General features: G+C 46.8%; 2 protein-coding genes across 4 annotated transcripts in view; one reads left to right on the forward strand and one right to left on the reverse strand.

The window, feature by feature from the left end:
* Nucleotides 1-176: 176 nt before the first annotated feature.
* Nucleotides 177-3,928, reverse strand: LOC310673145 (lysophosphatidic acid receptor 6-like). Of its 2 annotated transcripts, none has more exons than XM_083431079.1 (2): nt 3,540-3,928; nt 177-2,673 (listed from the first exon to the last, which is right to left on the reverse strand). In XM_083431079.1, the coding sequence occupies exons 1-2, from the start codon at nt 3,555-3,557 to the stop codon at nt 1,645-1,647; spliced, it is 1,047 nt and encodes a 348-aa protein (XP_083287205.1). In that variant the 5' UTR covers nt 3,558-3,928; the 3' UTR covers nt 177-1,644. The 2 variants fall into 2 exon arrangements, with proteins under 2 accessions (XP_083287205.1, XP_083287206.1); XM_083431080.1 differs by having other exon boundaries at nt 3,443-3,928.
* Nucleotides 3,929-10,636: 6,708 nt separating this feature from the next.
* The window catches only part of GRK6 (G protein-coupled receptor kinase 6), a 33,398-nt gene continuing 23,836 nt past the window's right edge, over nt 10,637-20,198 (forward strand). For both annotated transcript variants that reach the window (XM_083428994.1, XM_083428993.1), the window contains exon 1: nt 10,637-11,137. In XM_083428994.1, coding sequence (XP_083285120.1) covers nt 11,086-11,137 — 52 coding nt within the window. In that variant the 5' untranslated portion in view covers nt 10,637-11,085. The remainder of the gene's footprint in view (nt 11,138-20,198) is intronic.

The following is a 20,198-nucleotide window of genomic DNA, read 5'->3' on the forward strand; positions in this document are numbered from 1 at the left end:
GAGAATGAATGAATGAATGAAAGACAGACTATTTTGTGTGCAAAACAAGAAGAGGGCACATGCAAAAGTGGAAGTGGTAGTATGCAGGTTCAAAGTAAGGGTGTGTCTCCCCACTTTCCAAAGCAGTGAGAAGCCCCCAGAGCCACGCAGAAAGCACTGGAATCTTTTATTGTCTTTGTAATATTTGCTTTATTTACTAATACAAAAGTGGTGCATAAGTGGAGACAAACAGGCACTCATATAAGGAAGAAGTTTCCCCATCCACATCAGAGAGTTTCTGGTGTTTGCCAGGCCATGACGGCCTCTGTCTCTGTAACCCCAGCTTCAAATCTGCTGTTTCTCATACTTACACAAAATCTGCCAACCCCTACTCATAACAGACCTGCAGGTGAACTGTTGATTCAAGAAACATCCAGTCATCAGGTTCATTTGCTCAATCCCCAATTCCTACCCTGATGGTACAATCTTAAAATTGTCTACCAAAAACTAAGTCCATTAATTTCAATGGGGCATACTCTTCAGTGAATACAGGATCACAGCCTAAGTAACTTTTGGCAAAACAAAGTGCTGTAGATCCATTCACAGTAATCACATAGAAAACTTAGAAGTTTTCTAACTTGGGAGTTTTAACACAGGCAGGAAAAGCCCTATAGGTTGCAGAGGTGGATGGTTCCATTTGGACTAGGTATACCACAGTGGTTTCTGAGAGCTGAGCTGTTGCTACTTGTTTACAGTGTGTCAAGGAAAGCTGGGAACCATGGGGTAAGTGACTTCCTATGGCTCCCAGCTTCTCTGAATGTACCACATATGTACAGTGCCCAGGGATTAAGGTTTGCACTAAGGTTCTTCATGTCCCAGTGGACATCCAGCAAATTGTACCTCAATATAATTTCCAGACCAGCCTCGGAAGGACTTACCTATCTCTACCTCAGGTCCTCCTGATTTTGAGCAGGAATTTATCCCACTTAGCCAAACAAATATTGCAAGGACCTGATGAACTCCATTACATGCTGTTTCATCTGAAGGCAGCCCTGTTTAGGGAAGTTATTGATGTTTGATGTTTTATCATGTTTTTAATATTCTGTTAGGAGCTGCCCAGAGTGGGCAGGGTATAAGTAATAAATATTATTATTATTATTATTATTATTATTATTATTATTATTATTATTTCCCTGATTTCTGATTCCTGCCTGCCAAACACCTCTTTTACCCTTTATCTCTTCAACAAGCACACTTCTGCGTTGCTTCCCAAATCACACCACTGTCTGGGGTCCCAGTCTTCTTGCACTTCTTTCTAGAGCTGTTCCTGCTTCCGTTGCCTTTGGATTGTCTCTCTGGTTACAAACCTGATTCAGTCTTTGAACTCTGCTAATATTCTAACCCATTCCCCCATAACTTGGCTTGGAACAGCCACATCCAAATTACAGGCATACCATCTACCACTGAACCCCCTCCCTCCCCAAAAAAACCCTCAACCAGCTTAGGGTGTCTTGTCATTAAGATTATTTTATCCTTTTGCCTTATTCAAACCAGGAGGCCATTCTAGTAGTTCAAAAGGCAATGGGCAATATCATCTGATGGTGCTGGTGTTGAGCACTCCACAAGAAGTCGGACAATGCTGTGGATCCTAGGTAGGCCCTCCAGTTAGCTCATGCTCCTGAGGCCCTCTACTGCAAGATTGCCTGAATCCACGAGGTTCTGGTTGCTTGCGCCACAGCAGGGTAGCCTCCAGTTGGCAGGCTTCATGTTGAAGTAGTACACCAGAGGATCAAGAGCACTGTTGATGCTAGCCAGGGCCATGGCAGCCCGCTGGGCTGAACAAGTGAAGCGCAGCAGCTGCGGAGCAGGCAGAACCCCAATCCGGCCTAGTGTGTGCAGAATGTGGATGATATGGAAGGGCAGGAAGCAGACGGTGAGCAGGGTGGTCACCATCAGGAGGGTATGCAGCGGGTTCCTCCGCAGCAAAGAACCTTGGGCTGAGCCACGTCTCAAGTTCACGATGCGCCGGGCAATCACGACGGAGCAGATGACAATGGTGAGGAAAGGCAGGAAGAAGCCCAGCACTGAGGAGGCCAAAACCATGGCGGCCAGGCCTCCGCTCCAGACACGAGCTGGGAAGTGCTCCATGCAGGCTGTGTTCCCGTTGGGGAAGCGATGGGTCACGGTGCTCTTGGAGAAGAGGGTCAGCAGCCCGATCCCTACCACGGACCAGATAGCCATAGAGATCAGCACACGGTAGAGGGGCCACCGCAGGCGCAGGTAGAGGATGGGGTGGATGACGGCCAAGTAGCGCTCCAGGCAAATGCAGGCCAGGAAAAGCGTGCAGCTGAACATGTTGGCCAGAAAGAGGGCGTTGGTGGCCTTGCACAGGCCTTCACCAAAGGGCCAGTCGTTGCGCCTGGCATGGTACACAGCCTGTAATGGCAGCGACAGGGCAAACAGCAGGTCGATGACGATGAGGTTGTAGGTGAAAATCATGATCGGGGGTGCCTGGGCCCGGGTGGCCCAGCTGCTCCACAAGGCTACAGTGTTGGAGGCCAAGCTCAGGGCGCAAACCAGGCTGTATGTGATGGGCAGGAGCAGGTGCTGGAACTGGGCTTCAGCAGCACACTGCAAAGAGGCTGAATGGTTAGGGAAGGCCTCGCCTAGGGGGTATGTGCCATTTGCCCACATCTGCAAAGCGAAGAGAAGATCCACGGGTCAGATTAATCCTGCATGTGTCAGCTATTCTTGGAACCCTTTCAGGAAGCCCCTAAGTTTACATCTTGGAGAACACTCAGACATGTGGCAGTGCTGTCCCAAGGGAAAGATGACGGGATAAGCTAATCGATAAGGGCACCATTTGCCCCTTTGTGCAGCACTACACCCTCAATGACTGACATTCTAAGGAATCTGCACATCCCAAGGATTCAAAAGGGAATCATCTGATCCATTAGGGGACCTAGATGTCCTCCTCAAGGATATCTTCTGGCTGCTCTCAGCCTTCCACCTCATCCTGCAAACTATATTCCAGCCCTCCTTCCTACACAACCCCTTGACATCCTACTTCTGGGTAGGTCCTTTAGGGCTTTGCAGAGTTCAGTATCCCTTTGTGCTGAGTGTTAGAGAATCTTTTTTGCTGGTGCTATTGCTCCCATGCTGCTCATCAGCCCCAGGAACTCTGGCTCAATACATTTTGCTGCCTGGAGCAAAGGCCAAGAATATACACCTCACATTCCATCTTTGGAAGTCAGCTGGACTAGTGATTAAGTATTACGGTATTTCAGTACAGGCAATGGGTTAGTATCCTGCACTGTACCTGAGGGGAACAGGCTAGTTCTGGGGGCTCAGGACAGACCAAATGGCAAACACAGCTCCAACAGAAGGGTATGAGGAGGCTGAGGAGAAACAAATGTGGGGTGCCCCCCACTCCCTCCCAGTATTTGCCATCCAAAACACTTACCTCACTCTGCCTAATGGTAGGGCCGGTCCTGTTATTTGCTGCTCAGAACACCAAAAACCCAAATATGGCTAGCCCCAGAAATCTATGTCATTCAGACCTTCTGTGTGTCAGACATCCAGAGACATCCCTGCTTCTCTGGTGGTTCTGTGGAACTTGAGAGAGATGCAGTTGAAATTGCTCAGGAAGGAAAGTGTGGGTGCCCCTATCAGCCTGTCCTTTTTTCCTGTTCTTGGCCTAGACTTGCACAGTTGAAGAATTAAATTTTATTTTGGGTGCCCATGGTTATGAGGCTCATGACTTCGGGGGTGGCAGTATGCTCCTGGTCTAGCCCTTGAATACTGTTGCCTCTGCTGTCTTAAGACTCAGCTTGGAGCCTTGGACCTTCATTTTTTAGAGTTAATTCTAATGTTCACATCAGCTTCACCCATATTTACACAGAGTAAGGCCTCTGATCTTCTGGATTCAGCAAATTAGATCAGAAAGAATATCCACAAGACTGAGCAGTGTGCAAGATACTAGTGCAATGTTTGCATTTTGTTTGTTTTATTTACAAATTAAATTTATTGGTCACTTTTTTAATCAAAGTGACAGTACATGCATGGGACAGAACATGCTGGCCAGTTGTGGGTGGGCTTTCTGAGGAAAAATTGTGTGGTTAGCAAGGCTGGCGCAAGACATTTTGGCACCTGAAGCGGAACCCAAAATGGCTCCCCTTCTCCCCACCAGGGAAGAAGGGGTGTGGGAAGATCTACATCAGGAACAAGGGGGAAAGAAATATCAATATTGGGATTTGCTGCCCCAGTGGATCCTGCCGCCCGAAACAATCACCTCACATTGCCTCATGGGTGGGCCTGCCCTGGTGGTTAGCTTTTCTTTTGAATTCTGTTCTTATAAAACCAAGCTTGTACACCTGACTTGGGCGTGTGACTTCTGGCTACATTGAAGCCAAGTGACAAGTCCTGCCAGACAAGTCCCTGGAAAAGCACCACTTCCCAGAGTGCTCTGGCCATACCCTAGCATGCCATCTGTATGACAAGCACTTCCGTAAGCAAGAGCATGGCCTCTTCACCCCTTTCCTGGCTGGCCCACATTTCCTCCAGCCCTCAGATCAGACACCAGAATGTATAATCAACGTGAGAATCTCTCAAGGAGGAGGGGAATGTGAGTCCAAGGCAAAAAGTCCCTTTTTGCTTCCTGCTCCACCCTCCTAACAACACCCATGCTAGAGAGAAATATAGTTTGGGCTCAGCACTGTAACATCGTTTTGGTTTCCCTAGTAGTATAATATACTCCATCATATTGCCTTGCCTCACCCTATACTCCTGTTCAGTGATGCCTTTTGTTTAAGAATTAAAATAATCACATATCATCTTCCCTTTTGCCAGCACCTCTGTAAAAAAAAATGTTTTTATCTCTCAAGAGGAACCTTTGTCTGAAAAGGAAATGCTTCCTGTTCCTGCCACATCAGCCCTTCTGCAAGGCCTCTGATAAGCCATGACCAATAATGCTGAGCATATAGTTAGCAAACAGCTGATCCCAGCTGCATACATGGGAACTAAACATAGAGCAGGCAGGAGGCTCTGGAGTTCCAAGAAAAGGATATGCCAACCACTTGGAGCAGCCTTTTTTGCTTTCCTGCAGTGCCACCTGCTGCTCTGGCTATGCCAGAGCATGAAACAACACCATAGTTCATTGACTTTTATCACTGGGAAGTCTCATTCTCTGAAGCTCATGACTCTACATGGCGTGACCATGCATCTCAGTCTTTAAAATAAGGTTACCAGATTTTCCCCCCAATGAATCTGGGGACACTTTTCAACTTCAGCAGATTTTGTATGGGGACTGATTTGTAAATCCGGGGACTGTCCCCAGGAAACAGGGATGTCTGGTAACCTTACTTTAAAAACATTGTGCAAGTAGCAGCTGTGGTTGAGAGAACCCAGATTACAACAGTGGTGGTGGTATGCTTAGCCCTTTCCCATTGCACTATTGTGCTCCCTGCCCCCAAAGAAGATAAATGATCCTCCTAAAGTTGCTGTTTACTCGAGCAGGAAAAACATATTTGTACACACACACACCCTCCCTAAACTGGGGGTAAGTAGCAGAGGTCTGATTTTCATTGAAAAAAGGGATAACCCCACACCACTGTCCTGAATCCAGATCCAACATATGCAGTTTTAAAATATGGTGAATCATTCACACATCTCCATTATCACATCTAGATTCATCTGGAGATATGAGACTAAGCCTACTGTTAAGGCTTTATGCAATTATAAGTGGGAATATAGGTATGTGTACTGATTCACCCAGTATAAAGCAGATGCAGGTAGCAAAACCACTTCCCACGTGTGGCCTGCTAACAACAGCCATGTCCCATATTTATACTTATGGCTTATCCACATGTACTTTTTGCCCTGGGCTTTCTAGGCACAGGTGTGCACTTTCCCAGTGTGTGTCCACTTTTCTCTCTTTTTTTTTTGCTCTGGAAAACCCAATCTTTCCCATTGTATTGGAGCAAATGGCAATTTGAGTTTTCTGGAGATTACCACTGAATCAGATCCTCAGGATCTCTTCCAACTCTACCATCCTAGAATTCTATGATTCTGACTACAAGTGTAGCCCGAGAAATGCTTGGGGAAATCTCTCTCTCTCTCCCTTTCTCCAAGAGCTCAAAATCAGTCTGCATATTGGTTTGTGTGTATTCGTGTGCTGATGCTCGAGTGTTGCAGTGAGGGCAGGGAAAGAAACATGTTTCCTAGGCAATTGTGCAAAGCCCCCTTCCATTCCACTTGCACTGTCACTTGTGCCATGATTGGCTGCTGGCACTTGCTACATGTCCGTAGGCATGAGGATGCAGTGGATCCACAGGCGGAAGAGACGTGATTGGCAGCAGTGTCACCAGCCTTATGGGTAGTGGGTGCCACTGAGAAGTGGTTGCTGTGACACCATTCCTTTGCTGCACTTGTCCACGAGTTCTATTCCCAACCAGAAGTAGAGCCAGAACATATAGGCAAGGCGGGTTTCCAGAAGCACAGGAGTTATATGGGTGGGATACCTGATTTGAAATACCTTGAGATCTGTACTGTGGGTGGGCTGTGACTAGAATAAATTGATGGCTATGGTGCACAGCTGTTGCAAGGAACTCCTGGCACACTCCAATTGCAATATGGCAATAACAAAAGTACCGGACCGTACTGCAGATTGATGATGTGATAAGCCCCACCTTCACCTGCAAGGTGCACTTAAGTCAGAAAATCCAAGGACTGAGAATGAGCACACATAGCTTTGTGCTGTGTAAATCCCCCCCCCCCCAAAAAAAAAAACCAGTGGAACACAAGTGTGCAATTGTGGCAATGTTCTCGCAGCTGCAGTCAATCACTAACTGAACACGAGTCAGCAGAGGGATGCAGCTGCAAAAATGGCTAATGTGCTTTTAGGCTGAATGATCCATGATGATAGATCCATGGTTCCAAGTCATGGAGTGTAATAATTGCTCTTTAATCCTACGCAGTTCAGATCTCATGAATCCAGTTGTAAATACACTTGAAGAAAAATACTGTAGACAAATTGGAACAGGTTCAGAGGAGGGTAATGGAGATGGTGAGGAATATGGAAAACAAGTCCTTTGAGAGGAGGTTGAAAGAATTTGGTATGGAGAAGAGCAAGCATAGGGAGGACATGCTAGCACTCTTCAAATACCCAAAGGGCTGCGGCATACAGGAGGGCAAAGTCTTGTTCTCTCCTGTTCCAGAAGGAATGACTAGATCTAATAGGCTTAAGTTACAAGAAGGTAGATTTCAGCTGAACATTAGGAGACACATATTGATGCTAATAACGGGTTTAAGAACAGGCTCGATTACCTAGAGGGGTGAGGGCTCTTCTTCACTTGGAGGTCTTTAAGCAGGAGCTGGACAAAGATGCTCTAGCATGATTTTCTACCTCAATCAGAGATAGAGACTAAAGGTCTACTTTACAAAGCCCCTTCCAACTCTTTATCATTCTATGATGCAAGATTTTGAAATTTGTCAGCTTGCTCTATGTATGTTTAGCCTGGTAGAGAGGAGACTAAGAGGTCATATGATAGCCATCCTCAAACATCTCAAGGGCTGTCCTGTTTATTCCTGCTCCGGAGGCTGGGGCCTGAACCAATGGATTCAAGTTACAAGAAAGGAGATTACACTAAACATCAGAAATAACTTTCTGATACTAAGAGCTGTGGAACAGACTCCCACTACAGGTGGTGGACTCTCCTTCCTTGGAGGTTTTAAAGCAGAGATTGGATGACCATCTGTCATGTATGATCTAGTTGAGATTCCTGCATTTCAGGGGATTGGACTAGATCAGTGTTTTTCAACCTTTTTTGGGCAAAGGCACACTTGTTTCATGAAAAAAAATCACAAGGCACACCACCACTGTGTGTGGAGAGGGAGATGTCAGAGCCCCGCTGCTCTCTATGGGGAATCGGATGAGAGCGAACTGCCTGTCCGCTCTCACCCGATCCCATCCGATCTGATCCCCACCCAGGACGGATAGAAAATAGGGTGGACACAGTCCACCCGCCTAGTGGGTGAAAATTTGACTTTTCTTTTTTAAAAAAATCTTTTGTATTTTTCCATTTTTCCCACGGCACACCAGGCAACATCTCGTGGCACACTAGTGGTTGAAAAACACTGGACTAGATGACTCTCTGGGATTCCTTCCAACTCTACAGTTTGATTGTATGATCCCGCACTTGGTTGCATGTCACCTATACCAATTGGAATGCAAACCTTTTTATCTGTTTGTCTTGCTTTAAAAAAACAACAAGGTTGGTAGATTTATTGTTAATTAGGCAAGTTTCCCCTCTCATCCAAATGGTAAGACTCAGAGGTCTGTTTCCACAACAATTGGACTTGTGATTGCTTTTGTAAACGTAACATTTACATGATGCATGCCCTGCCCTTTGGGGCATAACAATTGCTCAAGTCCAGAACTCAGAAGCCAAAGTATTGTTTTGCAAATTACATACGCATTTTAAAGAAGTTCAAGTCGGTTTCAGTCATCAAGGAACCTGTGCCAATCACCAGCACAGCAACTGCCTTATTGAGCAACTAGTCCTGGCAATACAGATTGCGCAGGCACATAAAACTCGTCACATGCTGATTAAATTATGATCAGAACACCCTTTTCAGGGACAAAGGAGCTTGCCTAGTAACATATTTCTGCATTATGCATTGGGTAAATTCACATTGTGATGGAAGCCCATTATTTCCCAAAACTTCTGTGGCAACTGCCTACTTAAAATATGTTCCACTGAATTCAGTTGACTACAACAGAGAAGTTAATGATGTGGGATTAGAATAGACTTGCCTGCTCTTGATGTGGGGCGGTGGTTTTTGTGTGTGTTACATTTCCCCTTTTTATCCTGAGGGTACTTCTCGTTCTGAGATTGCTCCTGGATACCCAGGTGGAGACCCAGTTTCCTACTTATGTACTTGTATTTCTTGTACACACACATTACATTTTTGCATATGTAAAATGTTTTTCATCTGTCAAAATCAATGTATGAATCAGCCCTCATGCTGAAAGGTCTGTTCAATGCAAGGTCAATGGAATCCCAGAACTCCATATGTCTCTATCCACATCATTCAACCATCTGTGATCATTCTTCCTTTCCTTCACCTTTTCATCATGCCCTGATTCTTCCTTTTTGTTCTTGTTTAGTCGTTTAGTTGTGTCCAACTCTTCATGACCCCATGGACTTGAGCACGCCAGGCACTTCTGTCTTCCACTGCCTCCCACAGTTTGGTCAAACTCATGCTGGTAGCTTCTAGAACACTGTCCAGCCATCTCGTCCTCTGTCGTCTCCTTCATCTTGTGCCCTCAATCTTTCCCAACAGGGAGTCTTCTCTTCTCATGAGGTGGCCAAAGTATTGGAGCCTCAGCTTCACAATCTTTCCTTCCACTGAGCACTCAGGGCTGATTTCAGGGGACTCTCATTTAGTGAAAGCTTCTCCAATTCCTGAATTTTTACCCACAGGATTTCTGACATCCTCATCTCTTGCCATTATATATGTCAAGTCAGAAAGTGTTCACCTGTAGGCGATTTATGTATTAGCATTCCACACTAACACTTCCTTCATCCACATGCGAAACAAACTGTTAGCTGTCCCTACAATTCACAGACAACTCAGAATGAAAGCTCACTGAATTCAATAGGGTTTACTCCCAGGTAAGCAGGTGTAGGACTGCAGCCTCCATAAGTCAACTGAACCCCAGAATGTGTCCTAGCCCTCACTGCTGGATGAAGAGTTCCCATATTGGTTTCTGCCAAAGGTTTTAATGCATAATTCAGAACTGTTCATGGGCAAGGTTACACAGTGCAGCAAGTATATAAGAGGCATAAATACATGGCTAAGCACAAAATACGAAGTTGATCCAACAAAAGCTATGCCCTCTGGGCCTCCTTTTTGAAGAGTGGAGTGGGCACAGCATTAGTGTAGCAATTGGCTGGAGCTCTGGGACTGGGCAAAAAATAATGGGCTTGTGAGGTCTGATCACAAAAACTCTGAGAGGTAGGTTGAGAGGCAGCCACTGGCCCAACTTCACCCAAGTTCATGGCTGCATAGTGATTTGAACACTCCCAGGTTCTTGTTTGACACTCTACCCACTACACCACACTGGATCTCTTTTACTTTACTTTTTATTTTTTGTTAATGTATTCTGTTTTACTATGATGGCATGGTGAAGTATTATCTAAATAATTAAATAGCCTGCCTGTGAGAATGCTAATGTCTAGCTATAATGAGGACTAGTTAATGAAGATTGGTTTAGAGTTCAAAGGAGGTGTGGGAGATAGTTTTTTTCCATTCCTTCCCTTTGGGAGATTTTCCATTCCTTCTCTTTGGAAGACTTAAATACACATCCATTCTGGTTTAAGTAATTCCCACTGGATTCAATGGGGCTTTTACTTCCAAGGAACGTATAAAGGATCGGGCCGTTACCTATACGTTTCACCTGCAACCTTATTCCTAACGGCAACTCAAAGAAGCCCATCCCTGTTCCTCTGCACTCTGCACGCGCACCACATGTAGCACTTCACGCCCTCCGAAAGTGCCTGTGGCACCTCCCACCATAACTGACGAGCAACTTCTCGCCCAATCACACATTTGCACGGGCAACGCTTCCAGCCGAGGGAGGGCGGGCAAGCGCGTGGAGCCGAGCGCCCCACTCGAGCCCGTCCAATTCCTCCCTGCAAGCGACCCGATTGGCCGCTCCTTTTTCAAGACTCCCCCCGCCCCCGCGCCACACCCCACCTCCAAAAAGGCCGTTGGAGCCAATCGCCCCACGAGGGAGGGTCTCCGCGCTCCCGGCCCGCCCCTCCTGCTCCTCCAATGAAAAAGAAGGGCAGAGAGGAGGCGGAGGGGGGCCCGCCCGGCCAACCGGGAGCCGATGCGGGCCGTGCTGGAGCGGGGATTGGCCGGGGCCTGCAGGCAGTGGGCGGGGCTATGCTAGAGGTAGGCGTTGGAGGTTGCTGAGGTGCCGGACCCAGCGGGCGGAGCGAGGGGTGGGAAGGGGGGGATCCGAGCCTGAGTGGTAAGAGGTGACGGCGGCGGCGGCGGCAGCAGCAGCAGGAACGGCTGAGGCGCCGCGGGCGGGCCCCGATGGAGCTCGAGAATATCGTGGCCAATACGGTGCTGCTCAAGGCGCGAGAGGGTGAGGAGCCGGCCTGGGGACGCAAGGGGCGAGCGCGTGAGGGAAACTGAGGGAAGGAGGAGCCCAGGAAGCCCCCCGGTGCCGTTGGGCGAGCGAGGGCATGGCGGCGCCCTCCCGGCCCGGGCATCTCCCCTCCTGCTTGGGGTCACTCCTTTCTCACGAGCCGCGGAGCTGCGCGTGGAGCGGCGGCGCCTGAGGCAGCGAGAGAGGTTCGCGGGCTGGGCGAGGCGAGAAGCGCCCTTCGGAGCCCGGCGTTGAGTGCCCGGCAGCGGTGGGGTGGGGATGGGTGGCCGCTGTCAAAGGCGCGGGAGGGAGGCGGAGAGGCGGCGTTGCGTGTTATGACCCAGCCCGCCAGCTCTTTCTCCTTCTTCTTCCTCCCCCCGCCACCCCACCCCTCTTTCCTCCCTCCCTGTGTGTTGGTGGGGGGGGTGTATATCCGAAAGTAGAAAAACTGCGGAGCTTTGGAGTTAAGGACCAGCCAGCACATGCTTATAGAGGCCTCACAAAAGACCGAGGAACGTAGTGACGTGGGTTGTGGCCGAATGATGCTTTCTGCAGACACGGTTCGTTGCTTTTATCTGGCAGCTTCCTCTTGATAAAGGCTTTGAACTGTTCTTGTTCCCCGGAACCGATGTAGAGATCAGTGAAAGTTTGCACTCTTCTCCAAAAACGCTCATAAGAAGCACTCGCCCAAATATAGGGCTGCCATCTCACCTCTCTAGACTGAGAGGAGCTAATAAATTGACAAGATTCGGAAGTCTTCAGGATTATGGATGCTAGTAGAGTCAGAGGCATGCTACCCATTGCACTACTTAACTCTAGGTGGAGCATCAGAAGTTGTTGGTTTTTAAAAAAATATTGTAGTAGTAGTAGTACATCTCTTGAATGGGTTTCCTCACAGGAACAATGTTCTCTTGCCATAGAGCAGCAGAGATGTTCTAGAATTGGCTTCTGACTTGGCATATGTGCATGAGATTCCATAAGGGACCGCTGCATTAAAAAACACAGATCTGAGTGCTGGAATCTTCTCCCGCTTTCTTTATCAGACTTTGGGAATGCTTTTTATTGGGATACTCTGCTACCAGATACTTTCCTCTGTGTCAAAATTGTAAGCCTTAAATTTAAGGGAACAATTTGGCTTTGTAGTAGTGAGTCATTTTTGTGTATAACCAGACACAGGCTTATATTTAAGAGTCTGAAAAACAGAGGGTTCACATCTCACTAATGAGGTAATGTAAAATGTGAAAGCAACTTTTATCATTGTCTTTCTTTTGATCATCTGCACATGGAGAAGAAAATGAATGAGGAAGATGATGAAGCAACCTTTTCCCTTACTGCAGAATACATTCTTTCCGCAGTCTTAGATACCATCCTGGAGCAGAAGTGTCAGTTTAGTTTGCTCCTCAACTCTTATTTCTTTACTCCTGTTTCCACTATTTTATTTAGAAAAGTTGCAGATCTTAGCAAGTAGAACCCCTTTTGACAATTTCCAGAGGGACAACCACCTGTTGCAACAAAAAATAAAGTACTGTAGCACCTTAAAAACTACGTATTATGGCATAAGCTTCTGTGGACTATATTCTAGTCCTCAAAAGCTTGTTCCATAGTAGAAATGATAGTCTTTAATGTAGCTTTCCCAACTTGGGTCTTCAGATGTTGTTGGACTACAGCTTTCATAATCCGTGACTGTTGGCTATAATGGCTGAGGGTGAAGGGAGCTGTAGATCAGCAGGATCTGGGGACTCACAGGGGTGGCGCTGTGGTCTTATCCACTGAGCCACTTGGGCTAAACAGCGTTTCTGTGCGCTGCTCTGGTTTTGGTGTTCTGTTGCACCAGAAGCTGCTTAGTCATGCTGGCCACATGACCCGCAAAAACTGCAGACAAATGGCGGCTCCCATGGCCCGTAAAGCGAGATGAGCGCCTCAACCCCAGAGTCGCCTGTGACTGGACTTAACTGTCAGGGGTCCTTTACCTTTCCAGCAGGATTTGGTAGAACTGTCTTTGTAGCTGCATATGAATCTCTATAGAGCCACTTATTTTGAATTACAGTGGTACCTTGGGTTAAGAACTTAATTCATTTTGGAGGTCCATTCTTAACCTGAAACTGTTCTTAACCTGAGGTACCACTTTAGCTAATGGGGCCTCCCGCTGCTGCCGCACAATTTCTGTTCTCATTCTGAAGCAAAGTTCTTAATCCGAGGTACTATTTCTGGGTTAGCGGAGTCTAACCTGAAGCATCTGTAACCCAAGGTACCATTGTATATGTCCTCTTTTTGCTAGTCAGTAAGAAGGGGCATAAGAATACTGAAGTCACACCACCTGAATGTGGAAGTCCTATCCCCCTCTGGTTTAGTTCTTGAGACTTCCAAGCACTTATGTCTTGTAAATGAAAACTGGGCGCCTTCAGTTGCTCAGTTCTCAACTCAGAACCAAATTCTGTGTAATGTTATGGTAGCACAGTAGATTATACCTACCCCATAGTTTTCAATTAGCCTACTTCACCGTATGCTATAAACACACTGCCTAATTAATATCTTCATTCCAGCCAGACGATACTCAGCCTTTAATGCAAAATTATTGCTAGCTGAGGTTGTGTTGCTGAAGGTTTTGGCTGCCTAAGTTGTCCTGGCATTTATTTCACTCTAAAGACAGTGAATATTAAAACCATCACCGTCCATTCTTAGCTTGCCACCCTAGCTTTTTCAGCCATACATGTCATTCTCCTAAAAGCTTTTTTATTATACAGGTATATACCGTACATCCCCACACCAGCCATCTAAATGCATAATTTGTGTGAAATGAAAGTAAATCAACCAAACTGTCGTGCGAGTCTTAAATGTATAACGTTTTATAGTGGAAGTGGCCCAAGCATGAAAGAGCTACAACATAATGCTAATCAAAAGAGATTTTAAGAGCTTTGTACTCTCTGGCTCTTTGGCAGTGAATCTGGGTTCCTTTCATCCAGAGAAACAGGTGTTTCTTGATCATTTGGTAACTTCAACAGACAGAAGCTGTATAAAGTTAGAATTTCTAAGAACTGCTCTTGTTAAAGGCCTTGTTAAAAAAAAGAAACAAACCCTAAACCTTAGAATTACAGCAAATGTATATTCCATGGGTAGGCAACCTGAGGCCCAGGGGCCGGATCCGGCCCAGTCGCCTTCTAAATCTGGCCCGCGAACGGTACATGAATCAGCGTGTTTTTACATGAGTAGAATGTGTGCTTTTATTTAAAATGCATCTCTGGGTTAATTTTGGGGCATATGAATTCATTCATCCCCCCCCCCAAATATAGTCTGCCCCCCCCCACATAAGGCCTGAGGGACAGTGGACTGGCCCCCTGCTGAAAAAGTTTGCTGACCCATGGTATATTCAAAGTACTTAATTCACAGGGTTTGTACTGCCATGGATTAAAGCATTCATATACTGAATCATGGGAAGCCAAGAGTAAGAATATGGTGAAAGATTAAAATTGGAGTTCTTGATTTATACTAAGTTTTATGAAGTGGGTTGTGAAGCAAAAATAACATGGGCAGCTTCTTTCTCTCATCAGATTGGGATGAGAGAATTGAGGAATGGATTTTTTGATGAGAAATAAAAATTGAGTTCAGCATTGATAAACTCAAGGCTGTATGAAATCTGTATATGATACTGAGGCCTAAGTATTCCTTGCCATGAATTACTGATCTTTGTTTTTAAGAGAAGCTGCCAGGCCATTAGGCCTGAAAGGCTTTCTGGCAAGAGTTTAGGGTTCCCCATCACTTCTTCTATTCAGTTTTTGTCCAAATGGAATTGGGTCCAATTTAAATATCCATTAAATATTTCACATTTGGCTGGGCAATAGAAGATGACCAGATGTTTCTGTATTGTACATGGGCTCAAAGGTCCTGAAGACATCTGCTTTAACTCTTAAAAGTAAGTTTCTATATGCCTTGAAAATTGGGTGGCATTAGGTCTTCAGTGTGAGAACAATAAGATATACAATTTTAGATCTTGTGAATTGGGTCTCTCTGAATCCATATAATAAGTGATGGGTTTGCTCATAATTGTGAACATATGAAGCTAAGCAGGCTGGAGTTCTTGATCGTGCCAGGTAGCTGAAAAGCGTAGCTTGTGTAACACTTCAATTCTCTCCCTCCCCCTGACCTTTTAGCTTGTCAGGAATGATTTCTTGGGTATACAGCCTCAAGGAAGGTGAGCCTATGAAGACTAAAATCAATAAGAAAAGTCATTTGATTTTAAGTAGGCATATAAAAGTTTGCCATGTATAGATTGTTGTTCTATCTCATCGAAGGAAATGTAACTACTCAGAAATGGCTATGGTAGCATTCGAGAAGTTGCTTTATATACAATAGCCACTAAGAACTACCATTTCCATGAATTTTTTATGCACTGTTTTGTAATTGAGTTTAAGTAGCTATGTAAATTAGATGAAGCCGTTGAGCTCATTGTACATTTCCAGCATGCCCTGTTAAAGCCAAATGTGACATTTTTTCTATATAGAAGACACTTCTGTTCAGGAAAACAGAAAGGAAAGTGCCTGTACACATTCAGGATGATGATGATGATGATGATGATTAACCTAGCACCATATGAACACTTCACAAAAAATAGATAACAGGTCCCTAGTTGGACTTACAATCTAAAATAAACATAGGGAAGCAATGGAGGAAGGGAAATGGAGGCATGGGTAGATGAGATCTGCTACAGAAGATGTGCTACACATGCATTTATTAGCACACAAATATTTCAGTACATGCACTGAAACCCCTTAGCAGCTTGTGTACAAAAATATATACACTTGGTTGTTTGCGTGGTCTTACATAGGAGTACTGTGACTAGGAAGAATTCATTTGAAATAGCCTTTGATGCTGAACAAGTTGCCCAATCCTCCTTTGTTCAGAGCTACTTACAGGAGAAGCAGCACCTCACACCACAGTATATTGCCTCTTCATGTACTTCTAGCCTTGGCTTATTCCAAACTGATGTTCTGCAACTCAAATGTTGTGAACTGCCCTGAAATCCACGGGTATAGCAGAATACAAATTTAATAAATAATAATTATTATTAAAGATAAAGGTACCCCTGCCCGTACGGGCCAGTCTTGACAGACTCTAGGGTTGTGCGCCCATCTCACTCAGGAGGCCGGGGGCCAGCGCTGTCCGGAGACACTTCCGGGTCACGTGGCCAGCGTGACGAAGCTGCTCTGGCGAGCCGGCACCAGCGCAGCACACGGAAACACCATTTACCTTCCCGCTATAAAGCGGTACCTATTTATCTACGTGCACCCGGGAGTGCTTTCGAACTGCTAGGTGGGCAGGAGCTGGGACCAAAAGACGGGAGCTCACCCTGCCGCGGGGATTCGAACCGCCGACCATGCGATCGGCAAGCCCTAGGCGCTGAGGTTTTACCCACAGCGCCACCCGCGTCCCTAATAATTATTATTACTGCTTGCTAAAACAACTATATTCTGGTTCAGGCTGCAGGCTCACTGCTGACTTATGGGGCTGTGACTTATGCCTCATTAACAGATTCTCATACTTTTTAGGGCTACCCTCTTATGGTAATAACAGCAGAATTAGGAGGGAATTGAATATATTATTCACTTAAATTGTACAGATCCCTATGAGATGGTGAGCTTAAGTGCAGGGCTGTATGTACTGTCATGTAAATGAACATACTGTTCTAAGCTAGCCAAAAAACTATACCAAGAAAATTTTGAATTCAACAACCTATGTCAGTTATGTATGTTTACTGATGCTACATCATTTTGCTTCTGCTAGTCAAAGGAAGAAGCAACCAGATATGACACCGAGGCAGCCCCCATGGGCACCTGGAAATCCTGCTAAGCTGCTTCTGGTTTAAAAATGACATAAAACCTTGGAAGCCAGTCTTAAACCATAAGGGATAATTCAGCATCTAACCATTTCTTTTATTTATATTTTAAATGCTGAAATTCTTAGGAGGATGAATTGTATACATAGTGGATCCCGTGTTCAAATACTTGTGAAAGGGGCTGGCTATATTTACTGGTGATAAAGGAGAAGAGAAGATTCAGGAGAAGATACTGTACTCCCTCTGCCTTTCTCTTTAAAAATGCTTCTGCTGCAGTAGCGCTGACCAGCAGAGATAAAATTGCATGGAGTGGTGGTTGAGATACTGTTTTCTTTCTTTCCCTTTGTGCTGAGTTGTAATGGGGGGGCGGGTGGACTTTCAGCTCTGGCCTTGTTGAGAGGTGAAGCTGGGGACTTTTTTGCAGCAGAGATCTCTCAATGCCCCACCTACCTTCCTTCAGTGAGAAAGTATTGTGCAGCCCACTGCCTTGATTCACTTCCTTCCTAGATTTGTACAGTCAATAATATGGCACAACTCTTAGCTTCTTTTAGGCAATGCATCTTTTCTTATGGGGGGTAGGGGACATAGACAAGAATTGCTATGGACCATGCATGTGTGTTCTTTCTGCCCCTATCTTCCCCACAGCAGGATGCCAATGTAAAATATTTTAGAGTAGAACTTGTCTCAAAGCCACTGTTCCTTCTGTCTTAAATGATTTGCCTAATGGACAGCACTCTGGCAATTATTTCCATATAATAATGTTATGTTGGAGCCATGTTTCTTAGAAGTGCTTATCTCCTCCCATTTAGCCAGTTTCTGTTGATTATAATGGAGCTGTAGTGAATATAGCCTTTATTTAATAAGTTGGCTGAGGGTGGGTAACCTCAGGCCCAGGTGCCAAAAGTTGCCCTCAGACCTCTATCTAGCCTTCAGGTCTGTGCCAATGCAGTGCCTCCTCCCCAGGTCACCACCCCTCACTGGCCTTGCACTTCATCTTCCTATAGTTGTTTTGTGTCCTTGAACTGCAACAATACCTCTTGCTTGCTTGCTTGGATGGATGGAGAGGGTTGTTTGTCTGACCATAGCTGCCATTCGCCACACAGGTAGGTGTCCCTTGCATTGAACCCCTGCCCCCGGTCTAGGCTATCAGGAATTCCATTCAGATGAATACAGGTGCCCCCCCCTTACGTGGGGGTTACGTTCTGGGCCCCCACGCACATAAGCATGGAAATACAGATTATTAACCCTTTAATAGGCTAGTAACCCGTGTTGGCTGGTACAGTACCAAGATGTAGTAGGCACTATATTATATGCAGCTGGCTACTTCCCCTACCCTCATTTGAATAGCCTGTTGTAGTGGCAGTAAGTAGACACAATAAACCAGACTGGCAACCTGTAGTTTAACCATGTTGCTGAGGGCTGGCTTGTTTTAGTTGTCTTGTACTGCTGACGGGTATGTATAGATTGAACAGCTTAGCAAACTTCAGTCCTGCTCATATATGAGCAGTAATTGTAGTAAGAAGTGTGAGTCGATGCTGGAATTGTATGTGGCAAATGCAGATTTAAAACTTTCTTCAGTTAGGAAGTTAATGGGTAGTCTGGCATGTCACTGTTTCTTGGCCTCTGCAGATTTTAGAACTATGCTTGTCCAATTCAGTTTTGTTAGTGTGGGAAAGAGACCTAAGTAGTCTCATGCAGTCTGGAAGTCTTTGCTCAGGGCTGTTAAAAAGGCCTACCGTATTTTTCGCCCCATAAGGCGCACCGGCCCATAGGACGCACCTAGTTTTTTGGGGGGGAAATAAAGAAAAAAAATTTATTTCCCCCCCAGGTGCGGGGCTGGGGTGGGAAGCTGTCCCCCGAGCTTGTGGGGCTGGAGGCGGGGAGAAGGAAGCTTCTCCCCCCCCCCCCCGCCAGCCTTCTAACCAAGTCGGAGGACAGTGGGAAAGGCGCGCTGCGCCTCTCCCGCTGTCCCCCGAGTTTGCGGGGCTGGCAATGGGGAGGAGCAGGCTTCTCCCCCCGCCAGCCTTCTAACCAAGTCGGGGGACAGCGGGAAAGGTGCGCTGCGTCTTTCCCGCTGTCCCCCGAGTTTGCGGGGCTGGCGATGGGGAGGAGCAGGCTTCTCCCCCCGCCAGCCTTCTAACCAATTCGGAGGACAGTGGGAAAGGCGCGCTGCGTCTCTCCCGCTCTCCCCCGAGTTTGCGGGGCTGGCGACGGGGAGGAGCAGGCTTCTCCCCCCGCCAGCCTTCTAACCAAGTCGGGGGACAGTGGGAAAGGCGCGCTGCGTCTCTCCCACTCTCCCCCGAGTTTGCGGGGCTGGCGACGGGGAGGAGCAGGCTTCTCCCCCCGCCAGCCTTCTAACCAAGTCGGGGGACAGTGGGAAAGGTGCGCTGCGTCTCTCCCACTCTCCCCCGAGTTTGCGGGGCTGGCGACGGGGAGGAGCAGGCTTCTCCCCCCGCCAGCCTTCTAACCAAGTCGGGGGACAGTGGGAAAGGCGTGCTGCGTCTCTCCCACTCTCCCCCGAGTTTGCGGGGCTGGCGACGGGGAGGAGCAGGCTTCTCCCCCCGCCAGCCTTCTAACCAAGTCGGGGGACAGTGGGAAAGGCGCGCTGCGTCTCTCCCACTCTCCCCCGAGTTTGCGGGGCTGGCGATGTGGAGGAGCAGGCTTCTCCCCCCGCCAGCCTTCTAACCAAGTCGGGGGACAGTGGGAAAGGCGCGCTGCGCCTCTCCCGCTATCCCCCGAGTTTGCGGGGCTGGCGATGGGGAGGAGCAGGCTTCTCCCCGCCGCCAGCCCCCAAACCAGGTCTGGGGACAATGGGATGGCGGCGTTCCGCCTCCCTGCTCTCCCCCGAGCTTGTGGGGCTGGGGGTGGGGCTCTCCTGAAGCCTGGAGAGCGAGAGGGGTCGGTGCTCACTTTTTCTTCTGATGGTATGTGGTGTGTATAGAAGTAGGTGGTATGTATAGAACAAGCAGTATTTTCAATCCCTAAATTTTATCATGCAGAATAGTGCCTGAAGGCCAGCTAGAAGGCCTGGGCAATTAGCCCTAATACTGCCTATTAGCATGGTAAAATCTGCAGTGCCAGTTAGCCTCCTTCATTCAAAATGCTAATTAACTATCCCTTTATTAATTGGAAGAAAGAACTAGAGCAATAGATATCCTCATGCACTGTTTCAGACTGAAGTGGTTAACTTATGGCTAACTTTTGAATCAGTTTCAGCACTTAAGTTGA

Source organism: Podarcis tiliguerta, assembly GCF_965153285.1.
Source record: "Podarcis tiliguerta genome assembly, chromosome: 2".
Lineage (NCBI taxonomy): Eukaryota > Metazoa > Chordata > Lepidosauria > Squamata > Lacertidae > Podarcis > Podarcis tiliguerta.